This window comes from Balaenoptera physalus (genome assembly GCF_965194825.1).
Source record: "Balaenoptera physalus genome assembly, chromosome: 7".
Taxonomy (NCBI): Eukaryota; Metazoa; Chordata; class Mammalia; order Artiodactyla; family Balaenopteridae; genus Balaenoptera; species Balaenoptera physalus.
This window is the reverse complement of record NC_138886.1, coordinates 7,961,806-7,977,019: the sequence shown is the minus strand read 5'-3', so window position 1 is coordinate 7,977,019 and position 15,214 is coordinate 7,961,806. Positions and strand designations below refer to the sequence as shown.

The following is a 15,214-nucleotide window of genomic DNA, read 5'->3' as shown; positions in this document are numbered from 1 at the left end:
AGTCACTTTGGAAAACAAAGCTGGAAAATTTTGCATTCTGCTCCCAGGTATATACCCTGGAGAAATTCTTGCAAATGTATGTAACAAAGCTCATAGCAGCAATGCTTAAAATAATACAAAACTGGAAACAACTCATATAGCTATCAAGGAGAATGGAATTTTTTTATTGCATTATGATACGTTCACATGGTGAAATATTATATAGCAGGGGTGGGGGGGAATGACATGGATGAACCTTACAGACATGAGGAGTGAAAAAGCCAAGTCCTGGAAGACAAATGGAACTACACAACATACTGTTTAAGCATACAGCAGGCAGTAGGCCGCCTGTCATAGGACAGGAGATAGTTTTGCCTATCAGAGTGATTAAAGTTTTAAAAGCAAAAGTCAAGAGTACAGCAGTCTCTGTGGGGAGGGATGAGGGAGAGGAGAAGAAAGGCAGGGGTGTGCAAGTTATAATAACAAAGGTCTCGTCTTTAAGTGGGACATGAGTTCAAGAGGTTCATTACATGTGTTTTATTTTTACAAGTATAATGCATGCCATCATTCGGGTGTAACACAGTATTTTAAAAGGTGAAAAAAGAAGAAAGATAAGTCAAATGAAAATAGATACTTTTGCCCGTCGTAGTGGTTAAAGTGTCAATAGTGGTTATTTCTCGAATGATAAGATTATGGGCTGCTGTCTTCTTTTGGCTTAACTGTATTTTCCAAAATTTTGAAGATAATGGTCAATGTTTTTATATTTAAAATTTTATTTTTAATATAAAAAATGAACTGCATGTATAGCATGATTCCTTTTTTTATACAACTATCTATGCATATATGTTTGTAAATGCACACAAAGGCTTCTGGAAGAATCCACTCAGGACTACTGGCAGTAGTTTCCCCTGGAGAGTGGATATGGGGAGAGTGGGGTAGGTGCTATTTTCACTTTCTGCTTCATAAACTTCCGGGTGGTTTGCATTGGACTAATTTGGGAAGTTAATACCACTTTGTTTTTAATTAAAACAAAAGTCAGGGGGCCCCCAAGGTCCAGCCTCCAGGCCATGGAGGCACTGCCCACCAGGCAGTGTGGGGGTGGGGGGGAGTGCAAACAGCCGCGGGTGCATGCAAGGCTTCCTGCCCCCCTGGTGTCCACCTCCATCTGCTTCCTGAGCCTCAGCCCCATCCTCACCCCAGCCCTCCTCGGCACCTGACCCACCCTGCTGGCCACAGGACAGAAAACCACAGAGCAGGAGGCCCGGCAGTCAGGCAGGACACCTGATGAACGTAACTGCTGGGAGCTCAGAGAACGGGAGCCCCTTGCTTGAGGTCACAGGCAGGTTAGAGGCGAGGGGTGGAGGCACCCAATCCACCCCTCGCCCTTCTCCCAGCTCCAGGCCAGTGACCTAGACTCCGGAAATAAAAGGGTGCCGCAGCCCAGCTCCTGGACCAAATCCGGACCTGGAGCTCCCCCGTCAGGCCTGCCGTGTCTCTGGGGCCAGGCTTGCTCCAGGAGGCTCTGCTCTAGGGCTAGCTTCCCTTTCCTGGGCCCCAAAAACAATAACAACCATTTCCATAATATTAACAAGGGGACTTCCCTGGCGGTCCACTGGTTAAGACTCTGCACTTCCACCGCAGGAGGCACAGGTTTGATCCCTGGTCGGGGAACTAAGATCCTCCATGCCTCGCGGCACGGGCCAAAATAATAATAATAATAACAACAACAACAACAAGGATACGAAAACCCACACAGCTCCATGTGTGTCGGGTGCTTTCTCCTGTGCTAATAAGCACTTTGCAAACATACCTCGCTGAATCCTTAAAATAACCTATGGGCACTGCTGTTACTCCCACTTTCCAGAGGGAGAAAATGAGGCACAGAGAGTACAGAGGTGCCCGAGCTGGGATTCCCGCAGACCTGTCGGCTGAATAACCACAAGCCTTTCTGCCCCCTGGAAGCCCCAGGCCTGCCTCACACGCACGCCAGGGCCTTCACCGACGGCAGGTTGCGGCCAATCCCGGCGCTGCTCCCCGACCCTGCCTGCAGCTGGGCAGCCGGTCCCCCGCCCCGGAGTCGCTCCCCCATGGTCTGATGGAGGTGGCCTATGCTTCAGCCCTTCCTGCCCCAGGATGGGGGTCCCGGGTGTGACTCTCCCCTTCTCACCCCTTAGCAATCTTTACACTGTTAGGTTTCTTCCCTTCCATGGGATACTGGAAAAAGCCCTCAGAGGCCTCTGGGCAGTGGGTCTGGAACCAGGAAGTACTTGGTTCTTCTCAGACAGAGGCTGGAGCGGTCAGGCTGGCCCAGGTGACGCCGGACATGGGTGCCCACCAGTACCTAGGAGAACCAAGGTTCCTGTCCTCACCTGGCTAGATGAGGTTTGAATGTGAGTTCCCGACCTGGCCCGAAGTTCCTTCTGAGGAGAGGCTCCTTAAGATACCTCCAGGCTATGAGACTCACCCAGCTTCCCCTCTGTCCTCAGGAGGAAGCAGAGGGGGTCCCCAGCAGGCCTGCTGAGGAGACAAAGGAGCCTGGGGGTGACAGGAAAACAGAGGCCCAACGAGGGGCTGCACGCCAAGGTGCCCCCCCAGACACACTCCTCAGGGCTGGGAGGTGGCTCCTGTCCCCCAACTCACCTCCCGGAAGCTGTAGGAACTGCAGTGGCAGAGAAGGGGGTCCAGAGAGCTGTCAGCAGGCCCAGATCCAGTCACCAGTCACCTTCATCTGCCTGGAGGAAGTAGCTGGTGGATCGGCCCTGCCGGGTCACCAACCCAGAAACACAATACTTGGGCCAACACAGCAATAAACATCTCACCCACCCAAGGGCAGGGCCAAGACAGAGATGCCTCTGTGCACTGGGCCCCAAGGGCTGGGCCAGCATCTCCCAGGCGATGGAACAGGAGGAGGAGGCAACCTGCTGGGAGGGGGTGGAGTTGGAGTCCTAGCAAACCCAGCAGACGCTGGGCCTTGCAGACGGCGGATGACGCGGTGAGCAGACACAGCTGATGGGAGTGGGAAGTCTTCCTGCCCAACTATCACCACCGAGGAGGGCAGGGCTGGGTGAGCAAGGGTGACCCCATTGAAAATGATGGCTCCCACATATCAAGTGCCAGCCCTGGGGACAGGCACTTTACGGATGCCATCTCTCCCAGTTTGTACCATCCCGTGAGGTAGGGACTACTTTAGTACCTTTTACACACGAGGGAGGCACTAACCTGCCAGGGTCCCGCAGCAGGAAGTAGAGCCAGAACGAGGCCAGGTCTGACTCCAGAGCCCTCCCTCTGGGCCCAAAGTTCCCCCACCAACCCCTCTGCCTGCCAGGTTACATTCCCCTCTTACCTCTGCCCAATACCTACTCACAAGCACTCGCCGGCTGCTGGGCCAGCAGCTGTGGCTCAGCTGCCAGCCTGCTCCCTCCCACGGGCGTGCTCCCTGCTCCCCAGCCCAGGGCTCTCCTCCTATGCCTGCAGAGGCTTCTGGGCCCACCTGGCACCCGGTAGGGGGAGGCAGGGCACAAAAGGCAGGTGGGCCAGGTGCCAGGTCTCCAGTCTCTCCTGAGAAGGCTGGGGGTGGGAGAGGGACTGTCCTGGGTCACCCAGACTCCCTGGCACAGATGGCTACATGATTTGTGAGGTCTAGTGCAAAAGGCGCAGCCCCTTGTTAAAAAAAAAAAAAAGAAGAATTTCAAGTTCCAACAGCAGAACACTGAGCTAAGCGTGGGGCCCCGGGGCAGTTTCTGCACAGGTCACCAGCCAATGAAGTGGCCAAGCCCCGGAGCTGGAAGCTAGAACCCTAGGGCTCCATCCCAGCTGACAGCCTGGGGTCCCGGCCCTCCATTAGTCTCCTGGTCTCCAGAAGAGGGAGGGAGGGAGGAAGGAAGTTAGGAGGGAAGAAGGGAGGAGGGGGGTGAAGCCTCCGTGGGCTTTTTCCAGCCCCCTGGTGCAGGGCCCAGACACTCAGGCGCAGCTCTCAGACCTTGGATTGCACCCTGGCTCGGCCAAGCAGCTTCATCTCACCTGTAAAATGGGCTATAACTCCAACCCACCCCAGCGTGGCTGTACACCCTTGCTACCTGCTCATTGGTGGATGTGCTTTTCCACTTTACAGGTGACCAAACTGATACTCAGAGAAGGAAAGCCCCAGGCCTGCCCTCCTCCTTCCTTTCTAGCAGTGTAACCAACCCCAGAGTTAACTGGGAATTTAACTGGCAAGGCCACTGGAATTTGACCCTGGACCAGGAAGGCAACATGATGTGGAAGAATTTCCTCCCACCCTGACTCTCCTCCCACTGGGTACAGGGTGGGGATCCCATGGAAGCCTCTGAGCTGGGGTGTTCCCTGGGTCAAGTGCAGTCATGGGGTCAGACTCCCTGACCTGGTGGGGAAGTGGGTAGGTTCCTGGGGAAGAAACATGCAGGCAGATTAAATGGCCAGAAGCCCAGCCGGCTGTAGGTCTGCCCTCAAGACGACAGGTCATGGCATTGTGGCGGCGAGAGGAGCCCCAATCCCCACCCCCAGACACGTGACAACAGCCAGGAAAGGCTTTCAGAAAACATGTTTACCCATACACTCCAGAGGCGGCAAACCCCAAGCTCTGGGTTGCCCAGACCAGGGCGACCAGCCTGGGAAGTGTGGCACCAAAGGCAGGTGGAGAGGGAGTGCAGAGAGGAAGGGCCAGGGCTGGTGCTCGGTTGAAATTCATGGTGCTGGTGAATGAGGCGCCACCAGCCCCGGCAGCAAAGGCCACCGGACAGACTCAGAGGTGGGATGAACCTGACTCAGATTACTCAGGGAGCAAGGGTAGGGAGGAGGGTGCAAAGGTCACCACGGCCCTCCTCTTCTCCCCCTAAGTCTGGAGGCCTGAGATGGCTCCAAGTGTCCCCAGGGTAGGGCAGGAAGGGAACTTCGGTCTGCTCGGCACATGATAGGAGGCAGGATCCATAAATTAAATGTTTTTGGTGGAGTGTGGTCGGAACAGAGGCCTGGTGAAGGCGTTGTGGCTGGCTGGGCCATGGGGCTACTGGGTCCTCCAGGACGGGTGGGCGAACACGATGGGCCTCTTCTTGGCCCAGCGGGAGAACACAGCCTTCTCAGTGATGAAGCGGTGAGCGCTGCGGGGTGCCCGCTCGTGTGCCAGGTACATCTGACACTCGTCCAGCCGGCCCTTCTCGAAGTAGTGGTAAGGCACCGAGGGGTGGCTCTCCTCCCTGTGGGTGGGGAACAGGGACGAGCGTGAGGCACCAGGACTCGCCCGCCTCCCACCAGACCCTGCCACCTACCGGACCACCCCTCGCCAGGTACTACAGGCCACAGAGCCCCATGCTTGGTCCCAGGGGAGGCCAGAACAAAGGAGGAACAGGGCAGCCCCTGAGGATCCCAAAGGCCGGGGTTCAAGCCCTGGCTCTGCCTCTTGCAAGCTGGCTGACTCTAGGCCAAAGACGTACGCCGTGAGCTTCGCTAACCCATCTGTAAAATGGGGGTGGTGATTATCTACCTTCTCGGCTGAAACCACCGGTCAAAATATGCAAAGCGCCTGGTGCTGGGCTCTTGGGGAGGGACCCCTCATTCCCCGCAGCATGGAGCTGCCAGCCCTGCACACCCACCTACACACTGGCTGTCTGGCCAGGTGCCATGGCAGAAGGCACACGGGTTACTTCCATCTCACCCACGTGCTCAGCAAAGAAGTTCCAAAAAGAACAGAGGGTGAAGACGTGGGACCCTTTCAGTTCAGTTAATTATGTCAGTTATGATAACGTTGAACTATATAATATCACAAGTCAAAACTTAGGTGTAATAGATCACTGACACCATCAGCCCTGATGTTGTGGTAGGCACTTTGGTAGATTATTCTCTCTCTAAACCTTTCCATAACCTTCTGAGGAAAGTGTGATTATTTTCTCTCTTAGACATGAGAAAATAGAGGCTCTGGGAGGTGGCGGCCAGGCCCAAAGGCCACACGGGCAGAGCAGAGGCTGGTATCCAGCCTGTTCCAGAGGCTGGGCTCCTTCCCACCCTGGGCCTCAGCCACCCATCGGGAAGCCCACGCACCCTCCAGCATGGACAGGGCCCACGCATGGTGCCCTCCCGCCCGGCGCCTGGCTGGCCTGACCTGCAGTAGCTGTCGCTGACCATTCCATAGACCACGATCTCCTCACACAGCTCCAGGGCGAGAATCATGGTGAACCAGCCGGTGCTGAGAAAGGAGCCCGACTGCCTCCTGGCAGAGGGAGGGAAGCAGTCAGCCAGCCGCGACCCCCAACTCAACTGGGAGCAAGGCGGCCCCAGCCTCAGCTCTCTCAAGGCACAGCACTGGTTCCCCTCCCAGCCGAGGGCTTCTCACCTTGACGCCCACAGTGGGGTTCTGGGGGTGGCTGAGGATGGGGCAGCCCCAGCCCAAGGCCAGCAGTGGGCAACAGGTGGGGGTGGGGTGCAAAGCCGGGTCCGTTCAACTCTTCCCACCCACAGAGGACTTGAGCAAACCACCCCTCCCCCAGCGGTGGTGCGGCAGCCTTGACACATCCTGTCCACAGCTAAGGGACCAAGCTTGGGGAGACAGCACGAGGCAGCAGAGCACCGTCGTTGAAAGTGGGGAAGAGGGTCGTCTGGAGTCAAATGGTCTTCCATTTGAATCTGCTCTGCAGCATCAGGTTTGCTCGTGAACTTCTCTGAGCCTCAGTGAGCCATCCGTGAAATGGGGATAATTATGAGTGGTTATGGAGAGGGAACACCGTCAGCCTAGCTCTTCCCCCAGGCCCCAACACCCAACTCAGAGCAAGGAGCTGTGTGGCCACCCCAGGCCTCGACTCTCTCAAAGCACCGGCACTGGTTACTCTCCCAACCAAGGGCCACTCACCTCCACCTCTACCAAGGGGTTGTGGGGTGATTCAGTCATTCAAACTGAACACCTCCCAAGCCCTGTGCTGGCCTGAACCGGCCCCGCCCACTGCTAACATTCTCAAGGGAGCGGGCAGCTGGGAGAGAACTGCTGGGAAGACGAAGAAACAAAAGAATGGGATGAAGGATGTCAGGTGGCAGATGCTCCTTCATTTGGGGTCAACATGACACTCCATCCACATCTGGAAGCAAAGAGTCATCCGTGGGAGGACCTGGGGGAAGGAACGGCACGTGCACAGGCCTGCAGGTGAGAGCAGCGTGGATGTCTGAGGAGGCCCAGACAGCCAGGGTGGCTGGAACAGGGTAAGCGAAGGAGGATGAGGTCACAGAGGCAGGCAGGGGCCAGATCACGCGGGGCTCACAGGCCAGGGGAGGGAGGAGGTGGGAGTCTGGACTTTACTCTCCCCGTGATGCGAAGCTGCTGTAGGGTGAGGGCGGGTGACTGATGGGATGAATTCCCTGGGGCAGTTGGAACTCAGACTGCAGGGGGTGCTGCGAGAGCAGGGGGGATGGTGGCTTAGGTCAAGGTGGCACCCGTGGGCACGGGAGGAGATTCGAGAGCCCATCGTACGTGGCGGGTGATGAAACAAGGGGAGTCAAGGGCAAAGCCCAAGTGTTTGTCTGAAAAACTGGAGGCTGGCGGCCGTATTTTCTGAGCTGGGGAGGTGGCAGGGAGGAGCCCGTGTGTGGAGGAGGGGGCCACAGGAGTCGGCGCGCTCTTTTAGGCGTGTGGTAGAATGATATCTTGAGGGCAGCGCCTGGTGCGTGAAAAGGGCTGTTAGAACTGTCACTGTTGCTTTCCTTATCAGGAAGGGACGTCAGAGACCAGTTCAGGTCTCAGAGCACCCCCTCCAGAGAGAAGAGCTCCCTGACGCGGGCCCACACCAATCACCCCCGAACACGTGCTGGCGAGGCCGAACGCCCCTCACCACCGTTTGGAATTCTTCATCTATATGATAACTCGAAGAATGACAGCCCTCTGATTCCCATCCCCCATCAGAGGGCAGGACCACGTCCGCCTGTATCACTGCTGAGCCCCGGCGCCTGACAGAGCAGACCCTCGATGGACCAGAGGCTGCTGGAGAAGGCAGGCCCCCAGTCGCCAGGCCCCTGGCTCACCGGTTCTTGCCCGTCTCGTCCTGGAAGACCTGGTCGCAGTAGGCCATCATGCGCTCGGTGAAAGTGTACACCTGCAGGCCTGGGTACGTCCTGGTGAGCTGCAGCAGCACGCGGTAGGTACGGCCGCCCAGCACCCGGTCCATGTGTCTCCCCTGGCCCCACACCACGTAGACGGTGTCGCGGGCCTGCTGGAAGTAATGCGAGTAGTTCCGCAGCAGCAGCGGCACGCTGGTGTGGGAGATGACCCGCAGGGTGCTGCGCCGGCCCACGTCCGCCTCGAAGCCCACGGTGGGCGCCTGGTTCATGCGCAGCACACACTCAGCACCGTCGATCTTGGCACCCAGGCCTGAGCCCAGCATCTGGCCCGAGCTGGACACCACGGCACAGCTGCGGCACGGCTCTCGGACCAGTGGCTGCAGGGGGAGGGAGAGAGAAAGAAAGTCCTGGGGGGCTTCCCTGGTGGCTCAGTGGTTAAGAATCCGCCTGCCAATGCAGGGAACATGGGTTCGAGCCCTGGTCTGGGAAGATCCCACATGTCGCGGAGCAACTAAGCCCATGCGCCATAACTACTGAGCCTGCATTCTAGAACCCGCGAGCCACAACTACTGAAGCCCACGCACCAAGAGCCCGTGCTCCGCAACAAGAGAAGCCACCGCAATGAGAAGCCCGTGCACCGCAACAAAGAGCAGACCCTGCTCACTGCAACTAGAGAAAGCCTACTTGAAGCAACGAAGACCCAACACAGCCAAAAATAAATAAAATAAAATAAATTTATATAAAAAAAGAATGAAAACTAAAACAATTCTTTAAAAAAAAAAAAAAGAAAGTCCTGGGCACACAGATTCCACCTGCCAGCTCCCCCACCCAGGAACACCCCCTGACCATACTTGACATCTGCATCAGTAAGATGTATCAGTAAAGGGATGTAAGTCCCTTTATCAACCCATTTTGCAGATGAGGAAACCGAGGCTAGGCAGCTGGAGTGACTTTCTCAAGGTCAGATGGATGACAAGTGGCAGAGCTAAGACTCTGTGTTCAGGGAATCTTCGTGCTTCCTCATCAGCCACATTCCTGACCCTGGTCTCTATTGCTGAGGCCCTAAGAGGCCCTACATTGCATTTCCTCATTAGGGTTACATAAGCAAATATTTATAAAGCACTCAGAGCAGTGCCTGGCACAGACTGGGTGTCAGGTACGTGTTTGTTAGGTAAATATGAACCTCAGCTCTTCGGAATCACTCTTAGGTCACTCCCTTCTCCGCCCCAGTCCCATTCTCATTGTCCCAGTTTATAAGTAAAAGCAGTCTTTAGTGCCCACGACAACATTGGGAACCTCTCGTTCTGAGCCTCAATCCTGGCTCTGCCCCTTCCTAGCTGTGTGGGCTTAGGCAAGTCACTTTGCCTCTCTGAGCCTCAATTCCCTCATCTGTAAAATGGGGATGAAAATAGCATCTACTTGACCAGGTTGTAAGGAAGGATTCAATTGAAAATGCCTGGAGAGTGATCAGCACAGACCAAGGGCACAATAAGGGTCCAACCCTCACCTCATTATCCCCCAAGAGGCGGAAGCTGAGCCAACAAGCCTGCAAACATTCACTGGGTGTCAGGGGTCAGGGCTTCCAGAAAATGACTTGCTGCCTACCCCAGGCCTCCATTCCCTCCTGGGGGAACACAGGTTTATGAAGGCGCGTAAAGGATATGGGAACATTAATTCTAGTCAATAAAAGACACAGTGTTGTAGCCCACTCAGGAACATTTTATGTCTGACATAATGTTGATTTAAGGACTCGTAGCCCCATTTTCCATGCCCCAGCAATAAACAACAAGACTTCCTTATTCTGCCCTCAGTTTGAGCCTGACCTGACAAGTGGGGTCTGGTCAGACCCAATGTCACCATCAGCCCCAGGAGGTGTTCTGCTTGTCCTACACAGGATCTTTAAGACAATTAATACTTAATTTATAAAATTCAGCCCTTTTGACATTCTAAACTTAGATTTCGTGCTCTGTTAACAAACTTGGGGGACTTCTCTGGTGGTGCAGTGGTTATGAATCCACCTGCCAATGCAGGAGACACAGGGTCAATCCCTGGTCCAGGAAGATCCCACGTGCCACGGAGCAACTAAGCCCGTGTGCCGCAACTACTGAGCCTGCACTCTAGGGCCCGCAAGCCACAACTACAGAGCCCACGTGCTGCAACTACTGAAGCCCGCCCGCCTAGAACCCGTGCTCCGCAACAAGAGAAGCCACTGCAATGAGAAGCCCGCACACCGCAACGAAGAGTAGACCCCACTCGCCGCAACTAGAGAAAGCCCGCGCGCAGCAACAAAGACCCAACGCAGCCAAAAATAAATAAAAAACAAACAAACAACAACAACAAAAAAATTCAGAGGATCTGGCCACCCTGGGCCCACGTCACCATGAGCTCTGAGCATCTGAAATGAACATTGGCCGTGACCATGGAGCTGGGACAGCGTCCACCCAGCCCACCTTGCCATTTGTCCCACCTGGCCAAACCTGTATGGCACTTGAGTTTGTTCCCCCGACCCCAGCTGTTTTTGCATCTTGATCAAAGATTTACACAGCACCCGTTCTAAACACTGTCCATGAATCATCCAGTTGGACGTGCACAGCAACCCTACTGAGGTAGGAACTGTAATGACAGCCTTTTACAGATAAGGCAACTGTGACTCAGAGGGATGAAGGCCTGAAATAGGTCTCCTCCAAGCCAGGGTCCCTGAGCACGCCTCCCTCTGACCAACACTCAGAGAGCTGTCAAACTCCGAACTGGGAGCTTCCTGCACCGGGTGTCACTGGGGGATGCCTTTGAGAAACATACCAGATGGGGCCGCTGAAATCAGGGTGAAGGGGATAAAGTACTCCAAACCTCGCTCAGCAGAGCAAGCATGGGGAGGTGCGTGCCGTGGGGCAGGGGCCTCAGCTGCCTTGTCACCCCCGGGCCCCACTGTCCCTGTCTCTCCCAGAGGGAGAGCTCTGGGGCTGATATGACTTTTATCTGTGTCATCTGTATCCCCAGCAGCAATCAGCACAAGGCAGGGCACATCCAAGGCACCAAATACACACTTGCTGAACAAACGGATTGTGCGTAGACAGGTAAATCTAAAGACACACGCATCACCGTGATGTGATGATGTCTGGCTCCCCTCGCTGGACTGGGACTTCCGGGTGGCCACCCTGTCTGACTCACCTTTTTTTATCCCCAGCACCCAGCTGAGAGCAGCCAGGCAATTATTTGTTGAATTAAAAAAAAAAAAGACATTTGGGAATTCCCTGATGGTCCAATGGTTAGAACTCGGCACGTTCACTGCCATGGCCCGCATTCAATCCCTGGTCAGGGAACTAAGATCCTGCAAGCTGCGTGGTGCGGCCAAAAAAAAAAAAAGACATTTCCTCTTAGAACTTGAGGCTCAGAGAGGTAAAGTGACAGGTCAGCTTGTGAGCAGAGGAGCCAAGCCCAGGGTCCAGGCTGGTCTGACATAAGCCCATTTCTCACAATCCCCAGAGAGTTGGGGGGCACCCTGGTAGCCTCGGCCGGGCCTGCCCCCCACATGTTGCCCAGCCAACTCACCTTGCCATCTGGCACGCTGCTGTAGCCACTGAAGTGCTGGGGCCCTGGCACAGTGGGCCTGGGGTTGATAGAGAGGTGGGAGTCCAGGCAGGAGGCCAGGCAGAAGGGCAGGCACGCCCAGCAGCACAGCAGGATGTAGACAGCGGAAAAGCCCAAGGAGCACAGGATGACGAGTAGGAGCCGACCCTGGGGGAGACAGTTGTCATGGGGTGGGAGTGGGGGTCGCTGGGACTCCTAGAAGCTTTTGCAGGGGTGCTGTACCCCAGCCTCATGGGTCCAAACCCCAGCTCAGTAGTCCCCAGAACATCAGCAGAGGCCACCATCTCTGTTAACCAGGCCTTCCTCTGGGCTGCCAGGCTCAGAGCACATGACCCTGAGATAAGCCCTATTATTATTCCTATATTCTAGATAAGGGAACCCATCTGGGGTGAAATGGGTAGCTCAAGTCTACACAGTAAGAAAGTAGCAGGGTAGGGCCTCAAAACCAGAAACGGTGCTCTTAACCAGAAGCTGAGGTGTACTGTGCAGCCTTGGGTATAACTCTCCACCTCTCTGGGCCTGCTTCCTCTTTGAAATAGATAATGCCCGCAGCGTGAACTTACTGTGAGGACAGTGGCCAAAGCACTACCATGAAGTGCTGTGCACATGAGGACAGGAGAGTGGCCCATCAGAAGGGTAACCAGCCCCCTTCAGACCCTGGGTTGAGGCTGCCTGCATGCCCATAGCCCATCCCCTCCCCCAGCTGACTCAGTGGCCATCCCCCTAGCTGATGATCGCGATTTGGGTCAGCAGACCGGCTGAGTAAAGGGATGGTAGAAAGGGATGTGAGGGGAGCATCATTCAACGAATGGCTTCAATAACTGAAAGCTGCAGCCCAGAGGCTCCCACCTCCAGAAACCACATGCCAAAGGCCATCTGAACCAGGAAGCCCTCCTGGCCCACTGCCTGGCGGGCAGACTTAATGAGTACCCCCCACCAAGCCTTCAAGGCAGGGTTGCCTAGTGGGGGACACAACCCGGGCCTGCCATTGTGTGCTGGGCCACCTTGGTCACCACCTGTGTCTCTCTGGGTGCTAACTCTCCCCCAGCCTGCCCAAGGCACAGGTCCCTCTACCACCCCTCAGAAACCACTGAGCAGCTGGCTGGGGCTCTGTGAAAATCAGAGGTGAAAAAGCAGCCCCACCAGCTCCCCCAGGCATATCCTGCCAGAGGCCCTCGCTTTTCTGCCCACAAGCCACTTCAGCTTCTAAAAATAAATCTCTGTGTGGCCAGCTGTGCGGAGGAGGGGGCTCAGCCCCGAAGCCTCAGGCTGTCCCTGGCACCTGGTCCCCTGCCCACAAGGGACCCAGAGACCTTGATTCAGGCAGCCGTGGCTGACTTCCCACAACATCCAAGGCTCTCACCAGGGGCTCCTGAATAAAATCAAGAGCAGCTAAACTGAACTTTCACAACATATTCCACTCCCAGGTAGACAGATGCCTCACCTGGGTGACCCTGGATGCTCACAGGAGGTAGTACTATTATCTCCATTCTACAAGGAAGAGGGGCAAGGCCCTGAAACCAGAGATGGAATGCCACTTGCCTGGGGCCACACAGCCTGCCAGATCAGGGCTGGCCTTTGAGGCCAGTCTGGCCTTCTCCTCAGCTCAGGAGCAGTGGAGTCGGAAGTGACGGTCAGCCCTGGGGTGGGAGAGGCTACTGAGGCTGCTGTGCCAGAAGCCACCTCCAAGTCCCCTGTGAGCCTTCCTCCTTCCGCCACTTACCGGAGCCTTCATGCCGTCACTGCCGCTCAGCAGCCGGGGGGCTGCTGCCTCCAGGGATCACGCTGGGAAGGGATGGGAGCCGGGGACCTGCCAAGACCCAGACACTCAGAGCTGGGTCCCAGGCCTCTGAGGAAACTGCCCAGGGAAACTGAGGCAGGGGAGGGTACAGGCCGGGGTCGGGGCAGATGGCTTCTGGGAATCAAACGCCTTAAAGTCCCCAAACACGGGGAAGCACTGTCCCCATCCTAAAGGAGCTGGAATCAGTGACCCTTGGGAAACCTCCAGCCAACCCAGTCCCCATTGCACAGATGGGGAAGGAGAGGCAGACAAGAGGAGCCCTCGGCTCAAGGTCACCGCTCGACTCTGGGTCGGACAGAATCAGGAGCCTGGAGCCTCGACTCCCATCCCATCCCTCCTACCTCACTAATGGAGAGGCCTGGGGCGGGACAGCACGAGGGATTTCCACCCCACTCCCAGATTCCACCACCCCTCACCCGGCCGGGCGCTAACCTGGAGGGCAGGTTGGGACGCGCCGGCTGCTCCCGATCCGCAGCTCCGAGCTCCATGACCCGCGAGCCGGACGAGCCGGGCAGGAAGCCGGAGCCCCGGGGCGGAGGCGGCGCCGTCGCTGCAGCTTCTGGAGGCTGGAAACTGAAAGGGCTGTCGCTGCCGGCGGCAGGGGCGGGGTTTGCCAGGACGGGGAGGAGACAGGCGCGCTGGGGGCAGGGCTGAACGGCGGTGGCGGGGCTTACGAGCGCGGCTTGCGCGGCGTGAGTGGGAAGTACGCGGCTGGCAGTGGCGGAGGGGCCTCCGGGGCTGGGGGCCGGGCCTCGGCAGCTGGGGGCGGAGTCTGAGCTGCAGTGTCTCCCGTTTGCTGTCCTCCCGCACGTCTCCCAAGCTCCTGCCGGAGGTGGGTTGGGCGGTCCGCCTAGGAAAGGGCTAGAGGGTGTCGGAGCCAAAGTGCCGTGGCTCCCGTGTCGTCCGGACTGGAGTTTCTCCATTTATGAAGTCGGGCGGCGGGGGGCGGGGAGGGGAGCGGTGCGGGACGGTAATTAAGCGGGGTTTTAGGCTCAGGCAGCCCCGGGTTTCAAGCTTGGTAGGGTTGCCAGATTTAGCAAGTAAAATACAAGATGCCCACTTATACTGGAATTTCAGCAACAACCAATAATTATATTAGAAATCTGAAATTCCAGTGTCATTGGGCGTCCTGTATTTTCTCTGGCAACCTTACCTGGACTACCTCGGGTGAGTTCACCTGAGCCTCAGTTTTTCTCCTCTGTGGAGTAGGGGTGATGATAGCACCTACCTGATGATAGCATCTCCCAGTGAGATGGTGCAGAGGCATCTTGTGGCAGAGCCAAGATTCAAACCCTGGGCAGTTACTGCAGAGCCAGGACTCTGACCACCTACTTTCACCTCCCAAACACCCCCGTTTTGCTGCAAGATCCAGCGGTAAGACCAGGTTAGAATCACAGGACTGGGGATATACAGAACATAACCATGGGACTTCCCTGGTGGTCCAGTGGTTAAGAATCGGTCTTGCAATGCAGGGGATGCCGGATCGATCCCTGGTCAGGGAACTGAGATCCCACATGCTGCAGAATAACTTAAGCCCATGCCACAACTAATGAGCCTGGGTACTCTAGAGCCCATGCACCGCAACTAAGACCTGATACAGCAAATAAATAAATAAATATTTTAAAAAAACAAACAAAAACCATAACCAGTATTCAATTCATGAGTCACTTGGTTTATTGCACACAACACAGGTTAGTGGGGAAAATAGGAAAGGGGGTAACAAACAACAAGGAGAAGACTGGGAAGGTCACGTCTCAGCACGAGCGAGCGGCGGGCTTTGGTCCAGCTGAACCA

General features: G+C 56.1%; 1 protein-coding gene across 3 annotated transcripts; it reads right to left on the bottom strand.

The window, feature by feature from the left end:
• Positions 1-2,619: 2,619 nt before the first annotated feature.
• Positions 2,620-14,011, bottom strand: ST6GALNAC4 (ST6 N-acetylgalactosaminide alpha-2,6-sialyltransferase 4). Of its 3 annotated transcripts, XM_082470245.1 has the most exons (6): positions 13,853-14,003; positions 13,343-13,429; positions 11,581-11,766; positions 7,996-8,408; positions 6,092-6,199; positions 2,620-5,189 (listed from the first exon to the last, which is right to left on the bottom strand). In XM_082470245.1, exons 2-6 carry the CDS (start codon positions 13,352-13,354, stop codon positions 5,000-5,002), a joined length of 909 nt encoding a protein of 302 aa, XP_082326371.1. In that variant the 5' UTR covers positions 13,355-13,429; positions 13,853-14,003; the 3' UTR covers positions 2,620-4,999. The 3 variants fall into 3 exon arrangements, with proteins under 3 accessions (XP_082326371.1, XP_082326373.1, XP_082326372.1); XM_082470247.1 differs by lacking the exon at positions 13,343-13,429 and having other exon boundaries at positions 4,567-5,189; positions 13,853-14,011; XM_082470246.1 differs by lacking the exon at positions 6,092-6,199 and having other exon boundaries at positions 4,567-5,189; positions 13,853-13,995.
• Positions 14,012-15,214: the final 1,203 nt, after the last annotated feature.